This window comes from Rhea americana, unplaced genomic scaffold (assembly GCF_003343005.1).
Source record: "Rhea americana isolate MKP2758 unplaced genomic scaffold, rheAme1 scaffold_72, whole genome shotgun sequence".
Taxonomy (NCBI): domain Eukaryota; kingdom Metazoa; phylum Chordata; class Aves; order Rheiformes; family Rheidae; genus Rhea; species Rhea americana.
In genome coordinates, this window is record NW_028186890.1 from 3267183 (window position 1) to 3282393 (window position 15211).

The 15211-nt window shown below is 38.9% G+C and overlaps 1 protein-coding gene across 2 annotated transcripts in view; it reads left to right on the plus strand.

The window, feature by feature from the left end:
• The window catches only part of ACCS (1-aminocyclopropane-1-carboxylate synthase homolog (inactive)), a 15935-nt gene extending 4559 nt beyond the window's left edge, over window positions 1–11376 (plus strand). For both annotated transcript variants that reach the window (XM_085321861.1, XM_085321862.1), the window contains exons 4-15: window positions 2070–2140; window positions 2693–2762; window positions 3934–4000; window positions 4872–4969; window positions 5561–5638; window positions 6720–6820; window positions 7540–7629; window positions 8624–8669; window positions 8816–8957; window positions 9545–9687; window positions 10064–10217; window positions 10436–11376. In XM_085321861.1, the coding sequence (XP_085177987.1) occupies window positions 2070–2140; window positions 2693–2762; window positions 3934–4000; window positions 4872–4969; window positions 5561–5638; window positions 6720–6820; window positions 7540–7629; window positions 8624–8669; window positions 8816–8957; window positions 9545–9687; window positions 10064–10217; window positions 10436–10734 (1359 nt within the window). In that variant the 3' untranslated portion in view covers window positions 10735–11376. The remainder of the gene's footprint in view (window positions 1–2069; window positions 2141–2692; window positions 2763–3933; window positions 4001–4871; window positions 4970–5560; window positions 5639–6719; window positions 6821–7539; window positions 7630–8623; window positions 8670–8815; window positions 8958–9544; window positions 9688–10063; window positions 10218–10435) is intronic.
• The last annotated feature ends 3835 nt before the right edge of the window (window positions 11377–15211 follow it).

A 15211-nucleotide genomic window follows, 5' to 3' on the forward strand; every position in this document is an offset into this window, starting at 1 on the left:
AAAAGAAAAAGAAAACAAAAGCACTGTGCCTTAGAGAAATGTTTCTTGATTTGCATTAAAACTATTGCCCAGATTCAGACCCGTAGGTGGGAATACTACATTTTTTCCTACCTACAGTTGTCTGTGGGGAGGGAAGGGGACTCAGTTTCTAGCAGTCAGTCTCTATGGTTTGAAGTTCACTGTTACTCCCATTCCACCAATTCCCATCCTCAAAATTTTCCTTATTTTATTTCTGCTTGCCACGCCTCTGCCTCGGGGGGACGCTACCCCACTACTCACCTTCCAGCTAACAGAACAGGTAAGGCAGAACTGCTGCCTGGTAGCTGTGCACAAAAAAGGTGCYTTCTAGGGTGTGTAGGTTTTACCTTCCTTCATTCACTCTGTCTTTTCCCCTTCAAACTAACAAAGTCTGCAGTAAATAAGAGTGTGGCGGGGACAGTCAGTTGCATCTTAATTAGCCTTATTATGAAAAAGAGTTAAAAATTTATCAGCAATAGTTAGATAAACCATCATGCTTATGGCAACAAGATGAATAAAGATACTGTTTCCAGCTTCTTAATCACCACAGTCTGGAGTTACAACATGGATTTACTGAATGCAGTGCTGCCTGGGATTCCAGAAAACTCTAAGTTCTTGCTGTGTGGGACAGTAAATACTTACTGTTTCCACTGAATAGAGTACCAGATTTCTATTTTTAAATGATGACCCTTAAATTATAGAATATTCTCTGGCATGAGATTTCTGATACTCTTCATTTTGGTTGGCCTGTCTGGTTTTCTTAGCCCTTGCAGCATTATCTTTAAGGATTCTCATCTTTATTATTGCATAGTAATTTTTGGCCAAGTCTGCTGATGTGTTTTGTGTTGCATTCTCTAGACAAGTTTAGGAGAGAGAACTAAGGAGGCACAGTTCTGTGCTACATAGGCTTCAAGAGGCATCTACAGATGAATAAAGGAACTTTAATCCTACAATAGCAGGTTGTAATTCTGCATGGGATGAGGACAGTGTCATTAAATTCCAGAGCTTGGCACAAGTTATCCAAACACGATTACAGAATGCTGTGTTTTTGTTATTATGTGATAAGCTTTCACACTGCATGTTAAAATTCCCAACTCCTTTCTGGCTATCACCTACTCACTTCCCTACTTCCCCTTTTTAATATCAACTCATGTGTTTGGTTGTCGTCAAATATTTGGAAGGTTCATTGTACATGAAATTTATTTATTCCTGTTTTGCTTATGTAAAGCATCCTCTTTTCTCTGCCCTGATCACCACTGTGCTTTCATAGAACTGGATTATATGAAAACCTCATATTTACTACCTTTAAAATATTTTGATAAAAGTKTGTATGATTTATCTAAATATAAAGATAATATGGGCTCCACTTGCCCACAGTTCAGCTGAACCTGTCTTTGAGACCAAAATGAGCTCCTAATAAGGAACAAAGTATCTGCCCTGGGGAAGATATTCAAGAAGATAATTGTGTATTTATCTTATCTTGTGAAAGCTTCTGTTATATTTTAAAAATTACCAAGCTAGTCAGAATTACAGATYTGAAGGAACTGCAGTAACTTGGAACAGAAATATAAATTAAAGCTAAAATTTATTTTAAAAATCTATCAAAAGTTTGTAAAAAGAAAATATGTATCTGACTAATTCAAAATCTTTTCTCTCTGACARTTTATACCTGAGCTTTCATGATGCTAGAGCTTTCATGATTGAGACTTAATTCTCAGMTGAAAGCTGTTGTCTTCCAAACTTGAGTGAGAAGATCCTTGGGACTCTTCAGGTTGTTTCATTTGGTTCACAAAGTCTTTTGCAGGCATCTTTTTAATGGGCATCCTTTATATTGCCTATTTTGCATCCTTCTTATAAATTTCTGTGTGGCAAAGTTTTACTGCCTTAATTTTGATGTTMAGTGGCTTTCAAAATCCAGTTTTAAGGCTGTTAAAGTCTGTGTGTTTGTGTATGTGTCCAAGCAGGTGTGTGCCTGTCCATGGATTCTGTCTATTTCCATGTTCCTGATAYTGGTGATTTTGCTTTTTAATGTTTCTTCTTGTTGCTCACAGCTGACACAGACTGATATGAATCTCATGGAGCCACCACTGCTTCAGTATCCTGATTGGAAGGGACATATGTTGTAAGTCTTCTCATTTTCCTAGTGCTTCTCTCTTTGAGTACTTGTCTGACAAACAGAATGGATAAATACARAACACTTCTGCTACAGTGATTAGTTATAACTTTCCTAAGTCATTCAATTATATTTTTCTTTCCAAAACTGTAAATTCCAAAACTACCCTACTAGTTCATCCAGTTAAAAATCCTCATATGTGAGAGAAGATGCTGATTTTCTAAAGCAAACACAATTTTAGAAGCACTGTATACGTTAACAAGTWAGGCAACTTGAAACAGCTCTCTGAAATACAGTGAGCACGTAGGGACTTTAATCCTTTTGTTCTATGTCTTGATTAAAACTCTTCAAAAATGCATATACGGTTACAGACATTATCAGCGACACCTTTGCCACGTGTAAAAGTCACGTCTGTGGAATGAGCCTAAGCTATCCTGTTTTCTAGCTATATTTGTCAGTCTTTACTGTGCCCTAGCTTTATTTTCCTGAAATGTGGACCTGAGGCAGTCCAGCCTCTTGGAGAATAAGCTGAATCGATATTTGCTTTTGTGTCTTTCTCAGTTTACGGGAGGAAGTGGCTCGATTTTTGACCTATTACTGCAAGGCCCCTGCACCTCTTAAGGCAGAAAATGTGGGTAACCCACTTTTCATTGGTGTCTCTTCTAATGTATTGCCATTTATTGTCAAACAGTTTCATCGTATTTTTTTAAACAAATGATTAATTGTAAAATAATAGGCTTTTATCCTGCATAATAAGTTGAATCATAGCCATCTGAGTAGCTTTTGATGCATACTTCAGATAACATACTTCAGTTTTACTTCATATTTGCCATATTATTATTCCCGTGTCTGAACTCCTTATACAATGCATCTCAATAGGGCTTTATGTTTGTATCTCCTTTTTGAGCACTGGGACCTGCTGTGCCTGTATCCCTCAGTCTTGACTARGAGTGCCCGTTGTTCTACCCTAGTTTAATTTGGCATTGTTCTGCTGTTGCACCTCAGGACAAAGTCAGTAATTGAGCTAAGAGTAGTTTTAGTCTGTAAGAACAGATGCTTTCAGACTTTGTGACAGGGTTATCAGGAAGCCATCAAGTCCTGAGTCTTTGCAGGATTTGCTGACTTGAGAGAGATGCAAGTTGGGCTCTGGGGTATGTGCATGATAAGGGACTCCTACTTTTTGCTGAATTCTAAAGGCAGCAGGAGTGGGTGYAGCAGTTGTTTTTCTCATTGCAATAACTCAGCAGAAGCCTGTACTTCATATAAACTGAAGTTGTCACTGATCGGTTTGCTGAGATTACCTCTCCAAGGTAGCAGATTTTACCTGATACTTGGATTGAAACTCATGAGAYCTGTGAGCATCTCTCTTCTAGAAGCAGGTGTCAAACCTGCTCCTGTACGAGACAGCAATTCCCACTTCTGCACAAATTCAGCAGGGGGTAGGCATAGGCACTGCTGTTACCACAGAGAGAAGATACCACAAATTAGCTGATGAAAAATACTTYACTTTTCTAACAGTTCAAAACTGCTCTGCAAACGTTTTCACTACTTAAAATCTACTYGTTCACTAAACACTGTGTTACTTATTAGAAACAAGAAAGGCACAGGGATGAAGTGTCTCTGAAGCAGAATACAGTGTCAAAGTTATCTCTGGTAGAAGTGAAATTTCAACAGGAAAAGATTGGAAACCTTTGTGCTAGAGGATAAGGAGGAACATATTTCAGGGACATTGTCAGAAATTATTTTTGTAGTGTCTCTTTCTATGGACAGATTTATCACTAGTCTCTCTCTTTCCTCTAAAGGTGATTGTGTTGAATGGTTGTGGCTCTCTGTTTTCTGCGTTAGCTACAGTCCTGTGTGATCCAGGGGGTAAGTGAATGATTGGGAGGTGTTTTTAAAATTTAGTTTTGTTGGGAAATAATGTTACTCAGTTTAAATATTGTATGATGAAAGTAAAATAGTGGAATTGGCATGGCCTACTGTGAAGCTCTTGTTTTCTGCAATGTTGTATTGCAAAATTCATCATCTCCCCAGTCTACAGATCTCGTACTTTGTGTCTTACCTTGTCTCTCTTTGCTGTTTTGGTGGTGCTGTGTTTCTTTTTGTTAAACTCTGGGCTATACACACATTTGCTGGGATACTGAGAATGGGTGTTCAGTGTCCCAGTGTCTGCAGAATATTTTAAAAAATGATGTAAAATGAAAGTGGTCAAAAAAGGGTATCATTAAAATACTTCAAGGGGCATTACTGTAAAGAAGAGCTTTCATGTTTACCTGAATCACAGAATCATAGAATGGTTGAGGTTGGAAGGGACCTCTGGAGATCATCTAGTCCAACCTCCCTGCTCAAGCAAGGTCACCTAGAGCATGTTAGACAGAATTGCATCCAGATGGGTTTTGAATATCTTAATAGAAGGAGACTCCACAACCTCTCTGGGTAACCTGTTCCAGTGCTCTGTCACTCTCATGGTAAAGAAGTTCTTCCTCATATTCAGGTGGAACTTCCTGTGTTTCAGTTTGTGCCCGTTGCCTCTTGTCCTGTTGAATGGTGCTACTGAAAAGAGTTCGGTCCTATCCCCTTGACACCCTCCCTTAAGSTATTTATAGACATTGATAAGATCCCCTCTCAGTCTTCTTTTCTCCAAGCTAAATAGGCCCAGCTCTCACAGCCTTAAAAGTGCTCTAGAAGAGAGAGACAGACTGTGACCTGTTGATAACTAGCTTTGTTTTCTTGATTTCAGAAGCTGTTCTGATTGCCACTCCCTTTTACGGTGGTATTACCCAGAGTGTGTTTCTATATGGCAACGTCAAACTGGTGTATGCCTATTTAGACAGTAAGGTAAGAACTGAAGGAAAGGAATATGGACCTTTGCAGCTAAAAGTAATTGATACTGGAAGGTCCCAAGCTTTGGGAACCTGAAACACTCCCTAGAACAAGGCTAAACAGTAGCTTGTCAATGTTTGCACAAATTACTGTTAGGAAATTGAGGCATATGATTTTCAAGAAACCTATTCAAGACCATAAATCTGGATTCCAGTCTTGTCCCTGTCTTGTATCTTACTCCCAATAAACATGTAATAATGGCCCTTGGTGGAGGCAAGGAAGGCCAGAATGAACCTTGGAGACAGAACTATGTAATGTCCTACTAAGAACAGTCCCAGGAGTGGAAGAGCATGTGAAGATCTTACATTGTTTTAGTTATTCAGGGATWACCAGAGTTCTGTGTGTGTGGCCAGTCTACTATAAGCAAYTCTTTGATTTTATTTATTTATTTAATCTYTYTGTAGTATAAAAGGATAAGAGGGTGGAAGTTTGGTCATTTTTACTGAATTTTATTTTGTTTTGGGAAACATTTCTCAGGGGAATGGCTTCATGGCAGACTCTGATGAAATAAATTAGTCTTTTTCTTTTCTTTATGTTGTCTTTCAGATCACTGGAACAAGCACTCGGCCCTTTCAACTTACAGTGGACAAACTGGAAAAGGCCTTACAGGATGCCCGGGCAGAGGTGAGTGCAACTGAGCTTCATATTACCAACTAAGTCTACGATATACTTGAGTTGACTGGTCCTAGAAGTGGCCTGAAGCCAAAAACATTTTCAAAACATAGCATGTGAAATTCTCGTAGTCCATATAGACAAACTGAGATCAAGCTCCCTGCAAATCCCATTTGTACTTGTGGCATACTACTTAGAGGCAGTTCTAAGAGGAATTCTATAGTGTCATATATGTCTAATTTTGGTCACACGACATCACTGCAACAGCAGAAAAGATAGCCTGGGAGTGCTAGGCTATTCACAGAGTACTGGGACCCACTGATATTGCAAAAACGTGTATTTGGGCATGCTGTAAATAGTAGGGACTAGCTAGTGTTTCTCCTTCATGAAGGCCAAGCTGAGTTACCCCAGAACTGACTGCTGCTACACAGTAGTGTAGATGAATCCAGTAAGACCAGTATGAATGTTTACAGGGGGGAGTGAGATGCAAATCTGGAAGTTAAATGCAGATGAGAATCACTTTATGAATATTTAGTCTAAGTTTTGACATTATCCTGAAACCCTGTGTAAGTTTTGCTGCATCTTTAGCTCATTACTGGCTCTGATATCTCCCAGCCGAACGTGCACTTTGGATGTGAACAGTTTGCATCCAGGTAGCTCAATTGCCTGTCTTTCTTGCCTCATTCATGGGCAACATTCACTAGTCTGTTACTTCCCAACTACTGATACAGCTCACAGGAACTTCTGTTCTAGGCTGAGGAAGTTGGAGAGCATCTTTCTCGTAAATAGATTTCTCTATTTACAATGATCGTAGCAGACTCCCTCTCTTCAATACCATAGGTTAATTCTACAGTGTATCCCTCAGTTCACTGCATTTTGCCAAAAAAAGACTTAATCTGTAGCTAAAAATTTTCTCATATTTTTTTTGTCAGTTTTCTCATAAAAGTCTAACCTTTGAAGTGAGACGTAATGGTCGGAGCCTAAGTTACTGTGAGCTTAATGATAGTCTTGTATCTCACTAACTGCTCTAGTAGGTTAAAACTTTATCCTATGATGAATCTTCTCTTAATATTGCACATCTCATGTTCTACAGGGTGTCACTGTAAGGGCTTTAATTCTTCTGAATCCCCAAAACCCCCTAGGGGACATCTACTCCCTGTCAGAGCTACAGGATTACCTGGAATTTGCTAAAAGGTATGTCAGTTTGGAAGGTTGAGATATCCTGAGTCAGACGCAGCTTTCAGACTCTGCTGGACTATTCACTATCCATTAATTTTTCTGTGGATATCTTTTAAGCCAGGCAGACAGTCTTTTTCTTTACACACAACAGCAAGCTTAAGAGGGGAGAGGGGAGAGAAAGAGATAAGGGATCATGGACCATGTAGTCATCTGGAGTGGCAAAACAAATTGTATCAGGTGGTACAAGTTATATTTATTTTTTAGGAGTCCTAGCAATCACTGTGGTGCTGTGCTTCTTTAGTAGAAAACAGAGTTCCTTTTCCAACAGTTTTTTCTGCATGTGCATGGGAAAAGAAATATATGAATATGGGTTCCCAGCTTCATTGTGGGTCACTGATGCTCTCTGAAGTTTTGTCCATCTGAGTAGATGATGGTACAACTTACTCTAGATATGTAACACATAGGGAGTTAATTTTGTCAGGTACATTGGAAACAGATGAAACTTAGTATATGGTTGCCGTGAGTGACAATTAGCTGGATATATCGCACATCAATTCAGTATACATGTAACAGACCTTCTGAGCTATGGAAAATTGCTTCTATAAGCATCAGTTCTACAAAATTTTGTGTCCCTGTTCTTAGTATAAAGCAAGTCTTTCCAGAGTCCTGAATTTGTCTTTGCTTCTAGGCCAGAAGCAGTATTATTTCATAATTTCCATTTTGTCCTTTTGCAGACATGAATTGCATGTGATAGTAGATGAGATCTACATGCTGTCAGTATTTGACGAATCAGCCACATTTCACAGTGTCCTAGGCATGGACAGGTAAAATCAGCTCCTACTTCCCTGGCCATCTTCCAGTGACAATTCAACATGATGCCTTGCTGAGAACTTGTGACTGGAAGTTAAGTCATGAGCAAGCAAATTCTGAATCTGCGTTACATAGACTTTTTGTAGTTTCTGAATGGCAAATACATTTTATCATGTGCAATCTAGTAAGGAAGAAAGAAAGTTAGKATTTTGTTGTGATAAATTTTTCAATGTGTGCTTCTCTAATGCTTCTGACCGTTCCAAAAACCTGGAAATAGATGTTTCATTTCTTGTAAGTGATGCTTTTCTTTGCTACCTAAATATTGTTACCTCTTTCCCATGTTCAGTTGATATAAAGAGTTTCTGTTCCTGCTTACTTTATTTTTTCTTACAGTAATCATGGCATCACAGTGTTACTAAAGATTTTAGAATATGTTTAATTAGGTATTGATTTAATGAGATGAAAAGTTTTGCAGATCTCACCTTTTAAAAATATGCTTTATCTTCTTTTCTTTCTATTTTTTTGCCAATGGTGTGATTTTTTTTGTGTGTGTTCATTTGCAAGGACATAAAAATATATTTGGTTAACTGTTAGCTCAGTAATGTTGARGAAGAACTTCATCTTCAAAATATCGGTGATTGCAAGAAAGAAGGTTCATTTTAATTCTTGGAAAGTATATTGATGAGGCACTGATTTTTTAGCACTTTAGTACTAATTTTGTACTTGCAGTCTTTAAAATCACACAGAAGATTTATATATGAAATATAGTGCTTGATGCAGGCATCTATAGATTTGAAATATTTAAAAGTTGTATCTAAAATCAGTTCTCAGAGTTTCTAGCTTTTAAAATTAGGTAATATTTGAGTTTTCCCTACTTGACTGATGTTCCCTGTTGCACTGTCTCTCATTGTGTAATGCTGCCTCTCTGTTTTTGCAATGCTGCACTGGTGATCCAAAAGCTTCAGCACCTATGACACTAACTGCCCATCTGCATCCTTCTACATACAGATTGCCTGATCCACAGAGGACTCATGTGATGTGGGGAATAAGCAAGGTGAGTGTTGGTTGCCACCATGCTGGGGCTTCCTGACAGGTATAGGTGGCCTTGTGTCCTCAACTCCCTTGTGCTAAAAAAAACCAAGGCAGTAGTAGTAGGATCCCAGCCTTCCTGTGTAATAAAGTAGTCTGTGTTTTCTGCAGGATTTTGCTGTCTCTGGGATTCGCTTTGGTACTTTATATACAGAGAACCAAGATGTTGCTAATGCAGTGGCTTCTTTGTGTTATTTTCATGGGGTTTGTGGACCTGTCCAGCACAAGGTTGCACAGCTGCTTAGAGACAGAGGTGAGTCAGTAGCTTGACAGATGATCCTCTGCTGTTCTGTGTATCTCACTACCTCAGGAGATCCTGTCCCCTTACTTTCCCAAACTGTCTCTTGTTTGTACAGCTTAATTTACAGTCTTCCATAATCCTGAAGCTGCCCATGTAACACATGGCTGACATTTCTACAGAAAAGGAACATTTCTGCAGAGCTCCTCATGAACAGAATTGGAGGAGAGCTTTGAAGAAATTTGATAGTTTTTCATAAATAGCTAGTGCTGCATAGAACCAGCTGAGCAGAAACAAAGAATACAAGCTTGTGGGAAGAAAGAAACAGAATTGGATTTCTGGTTTTGCCTTGGTTGGAGTGCTAACAATCCACAGCAACTAAGAGCACTGAATATAGGGAAACTTCCTCAGAAAAGTGAAGAGAATGTTATTTTGCACTGACATGAAGCTACTAAATAGTTCTTTCCTCTCTTTGTTTTTGAAGCAGCAGAAAACAAAGGAAGGTGAAATGGAAAAAGGCATTGTGAGTGTTCTGGGAACTTGTACACATCTGAATTCTTATACAGTTGCATTTTTTTTCTCTGTCTTCTCCCTCTGGTTAGACTGGATCAACCAGGTGTACCTGAGGGCCAACCATGCCCGCCTAAAAGCTGCCCATACGTATGTAACAGATGAGCTGAAGACACTTGGGGTCCCTTTTCTCAACCGCAGTGCAGGCTTCTTTGTCTGGATTGATTTCCGAAAGGTTGGTAGCCTTAAGAAAGGAGGCTTCTCCTGGGATGAGGGCTGACACTGGTGCAAATGAGCCTAGAGGAACAGAGTGATAAACATCTTGTTAAAGCCTCATCAGTTGTCTTGATGAGTAGAGGGAAAGGCTGACTAGCATTTCTGTGTGTGCTCTTCCTTTAGTCTGTCTGCGCATTTCCCTCCTTGCAGGAATCTTACCGCACTCAAGCCACTTTCCTTCCTATTTCTTCCTTTGTATCACAACTGCTGTACTTCAGAGGTAAAAGGTGTCTCCCCAGGCCTTTGCAGACCTCATGGGAATCACAGATTCATGAGGATCTCAGTGAGTTGGCATGTATGTTACTAACCTTTGGCCCTTCTGCTAACTCTCCTAGTACCTTAGGACAGGAACGTTTGAGGAGGAGATGCTACTCTGGAGGCGTTTTCTTGATAACAAGGTCCTGCTATCCTGTGGTAAAGCCTTTGAATGCAGTGAACCTGGCTGGTTCCGCATTATCTTTGCTGACAAAACACATCGACTACAGTTAGGTGAGTAATATTTCTTCTCTTTTTCCTCCTGCCAGAATATCTAAAATACTGTTTCCTCTTCTCCTTAATCTTAAGCTGTTGTATTACTGTTATCTTCTTTTCTTCTCTTTTCTTCTTTCTTTACCTCTGCTCCTTCAAGTTTTTCTGGATTTGACAGATATGGAGACCCTTGTGGCTTAATCTAATTCATTAGTGTTTCTTCTCTTTATACCATGCAGGTATGCAGCGAATCCGCAAAGTTTTGGAAGAGCGGGAGCAGGAGATCTTGGCTGAGGCAAAGGAACAACCTTGTCAATCAGATCAGGATGGCAAAGCAGATAGCACAGATGAAGTTATTTTTGTATCCCGCCACCAGGAGCCTACCTGTGCTGGTAGCTCCAACCTTGGTGACCTTATTGGTCTCCTGCAACAACAAATGCGTTCATCTGACTGGCTACAGAAAAATACAGCAGAGCAATTTGCACAGGAAAAGCCAGAGATCTATGATGTATTCAGCAAACTGGTGGAGAAACAGTAGGGATCAGTGGCCCTTCGAACGGATTTGCTGAGCAGTGACTGACCCTGAGCCCTTAACAGCTCAGCATTGACTTCCAGCAAATAATATATTTTCTGTATAGCAAGAAAATTACTTTGTAAAACCCATCCTCTAGCCTCTGTTTGAGATCTCTAATTTGTATTCTATAGATGCTTTCCTTGGATTGGGCTGAGGGTATGGAATGGTGGGGGTCTTTTTTGCCTGCTACCCCCTGTCTTGCTGCATCATTGTATTTTGTATTTCATTTCTAATGAATATGCTCTTAACTCTCTTATAAGGTCCTGTGGTGTCATTTTTTATGCTGCTTCTTAATTTCACTCTTCCCAGAAAGAGACACTTGAGACTGTTAAAATGTTTTATGGTTTTCTTTTCCTGAATGATGAGCAAAAGTAATTTATTATTTCAGTGCCAGAAATGACATGACTGCTTTCCCATAGAGATGTTTTTGATAGCTAAAATCCAGTGTCAGCACTGGCTTAGCCCCAGCTAAAGGTAAATAAGCATGTATACATATTCAAATATATGGGTGAGACTCCTAGAAGTCTGATTGTTTTATCTGAGTTCTATAAAGCTTTTCATATTGAGATCACTGGTTTCTGTTCTGATCTCAGATCGGGTAGTATCTAACAAGCTTCATTGGTAAAATGCTCGTAATTGTTTCTGACCTTTCTTTTGTATTCATATAAATAAACAGCAACTGTTAGCTTCTTGAACTGCTGTGTACACAAAAGAGCTAAGAACAGAGGGATGACTGAAAGCAGAAATGCTTTTTACAGCCTTCTTTTTTTTTAAAAAAAAAGAAAAAAATTGTCCCTTCTGGTTAGCAGTGAAGTAYATTGGTAGGACAGTGCAGCAAATGCTTCTTGTACCACAGTGCTAGATGTATGTGGTTTTTACAGCTTCCAAGATGGCAGCTTTCACCATATTCAGCATGATAAAAGCAAACGTTTACCTGGTCTACCACGTTTGCCAATTTGCAGGGTAATTTTTTTGATTAAGCAAAATTCTTCAGTTTCATTTCTTCTCTTTTTTTTCTTCTTTTTCTTTTTTCTTACATTTTCAAGGATTGCCTATTTCCTGTATGATGGTGATGAAATATTTTAATCACAAACCATCTTTCACTGATAAAAAGTTGTTTAATTTCTGGCACGTTGAAATTTTGCGTATTTTAAAGGAAGTTACATTTTTTTCTGCATGCATATTAATGCAGAGGTCAAGGAAATTGATCATGAGAGGTGAATGTAAGCATACCTTTCTCCTCTTGTATGTTGCTGGCAATACTTCTAGTAGTAATCAAGTTGTGTCTCATCTTGGTTGCATCTATGGAACATGTTTAAATAAGAGTTAGGGAGATGATAAAACTCGGATTAAACTATACGCTATCAAAAAGGTTGGAGTTTGCTGGTCACAAGTGAAGAGCTATCTTCTGCTTTTCTGATCAAATTTCCAACATGAAAGGCAGGCAAAAAAGTCCTCAGTCCCGTGAGATGCATGCACCTGCTTGGATTTCTTCTGTCTGTAGATCATTAGGTGAAGGGCAATAGAGAGAGTCAATAGAAAATATAAATAATTGTTTGGTTCAATCAACATTTGGCTGAACGTTTGGTTCAATGAACATTTGGTTCAATGGGATGAGTCTGCTATTGGAATAGACATGGTTTGTTTTGACTCTGCAAAAGACATAACATTCAGAAAATGGCTGTTATTGGTTGAAGTAAGCAACTGGAAAATTCTGAGTGTATCTTTTGGGRAGCTGAAATAATTGTTATTTGCTCCAAGAATACCTGACACAAAAATAGCTTCTATTCAGTGGAATCCATGCAGGGGTTGTCTGTCCAGGGTGTTTCCTGGGAGCATTATCCTCCCCAGTGCTCTGCCTGTAAAAATTTTTCATTTCCTTTACTACTGCCATGTCAGATGTTCTCAATGCTCACTAGTTCTCATCATTATTATTAATGTTCTTTCTGGTTGTGTGTCAAATCTCTGTAAAACAAATGACAGAAAAGATAGAGAAGATAAGATTGAGGACTGTGTCCCCCTTGCATTTCTTTATTTTTCCAGTTTGTCAAGCAATAGGCAAATAGTATCTGAAATGCTGAAACTGGTCAGGTCTGTATTTTTTTAAAAAAACTGTGTGTCATCTAAAATAGGAAATGCTGTTAACACTGTGCCTTATTGCTTATGCTCACTGTAATTAAGCAAGTAGGTGATAAAACCACTTTGCATAGAATCGTTGTTTTCTCAACTGTTAGCACTCCTTTGAGCACAGAAAGGATCCTAGATGGTTTCACAGTCCTAGATCCTAAACTGTACCAATGAAATTATTTGTCCTTGCCAGAAACTAGTTCTACTCTATCTCCCTTTCTCTCTCAGAAAAATGTTAAGGCTTTTCAGGTTGGAAGTGGTAATTTTCTGCATAGCACAACTTTCTGTGACTCTCAACTTTCAGAGACTTCTCTATTCTATACTTCAGGTCTACTCTAGGTTTGGTCTAGCTAAATATTTCTGAAAGATCACGTGTGCTTAAGGAACAGATCTGTGAAGGTGATTTTTTTCTTGCAGAAATTGAATAGATTCCAAGCAAGATATCAGTAAGAGAAACTATTCACTAAAAACTTAATAATTCTCAACCTTAACTGAAGAAGGGTAGCTGCTCAAATATGCAGTATATTTTTTTCAAAATAACTTCTGGTACCTTAAAATATGCTCTTCCATTATTAGAGTGCATACAGTGGAGCCTTCTGCTGAGCTGTAATTGGGGCGTGTGTCCTCCAACTCAGCTTGTTACACTCTTGGGGCCAAATTATCATTTGTAATATTGAACATTTTTTCTGTAGTTCTCCTTCAGTTACTTGCTTATGGAATTCTTGGTCACTTCTGCTGTTGGCAGAATAGTGATTACTTTTCATCAGAGATATGGTTGCATTTAAGAGCTGGATAAAATACCTTCTTCATGGAGGAAGATACATGAATCATGCCCCAAACATTTATGCATCTGAAATATCAGGAATGCAAAATAGTAAAACCATTTTTGCACTTTTAATTGCTTATGCAGCTATTTCTGTGAGATTGGCTCACCTAAGACGATTGTTTTAGTTATKCCTGAAGCAGTTCAGATCACATCATGAAGAACAGCAAAAATACTGTAAACTGATAAATGACAAAATATGTGCATCTCATTTGAGAAAAATCAGAGTGGCAAGACAGAGACGCTCATTCTTCATTCCAATTAATGCTTTATTTATTAYGAACTTATATAAAACATTGGCAGTTAACCAAAGAGAAGGTCCTAGATTATGTGCAGCCAACAAATGTACTTTAGTCTGACATGGTTATAAATATTTTAATTTTTTTTTTTTGTCCTCCATTTGCCAGGATTAGCTATTTTTAGTAAATAGCCAGTCGACCTTATCAGAATCAAGAATCAAAAATAGTCTGGAAAAACACTGCAAGGAAATGCTATTTTTAGCTGCTCTGTCTATTCCCTGCTGCTATCCAGCAAGGTCTGATTGCACAACTCGTGCACAAGTGCTTATTTATTCTAGGCAGATGCTTGTCATGACCTGCTCTGTCCCTGAATTCCTCAGTGCAGAAAATCAACTCAATTGATTAAAGATTAATTCATCTTCAAAATGTGACATCTAAGACTTTAGGGATGGGGAAAAGTACACTGATAGAGTGTGTCTGTGTGTTTCTGTCACATTGCAGTTTCTTTGAAGGTAATGCTTGCCTAACTGAATCTCCTCATGCCTCACATCCTTCAGTGGGAGCTATAGCAGCAGTATATTGCATTTCTGTTTCCTTTCAACTTGAGAAGGCAGTAGAGGACCTAGAGTTACTGACATGAAGCAGATTCAACTTTGTTGTTCTGCGCCATCAGTCACAGAACAGTGGCAGTGGAGGTGCGTGGTACAAAACATGCTGTGGAGGTGTTATGGACCAGCTCCAGAGACTGAAACTGCAATTGGCTGCTAGATACAGTTTATTATCAGGCTAATTATAAGCCCAGCTGATATAAATAAGGATTTAGCTCTAAGACATAAACTGAAATAGTGAGGCAAGGTGATCTAGCTGTTACAATGTCCTGCCTTGTGTTACATCAGATCCAAATTGTTTCACTTAGTCTGTTACCTGGTAGTAGCTAGTATCAAATATTTCTGAAGATAAATATGAGCTATGATTTTTAGTTATACTATGTCATACAGTAAAAATGGGGGATGGGGAAGACGTCTCCAAGCCCTTGCTATTCCCMTTCCTATGCACCTTTTACAATTGTCTCCTCTTATTACAGATGGCATTTTCAGAAGGGGCTGCCTCCTGCACTGACTGCACACACGCAACTGCTCTATGTGCAGGGAGACACAGAAGGCTCTGTGATTGCTGATTTCTGTTCTGTATCCTGATCACCATAGCAAAAATATGTGACTCTGTATGTGGCAGCAGGCAAGTATATGGCATG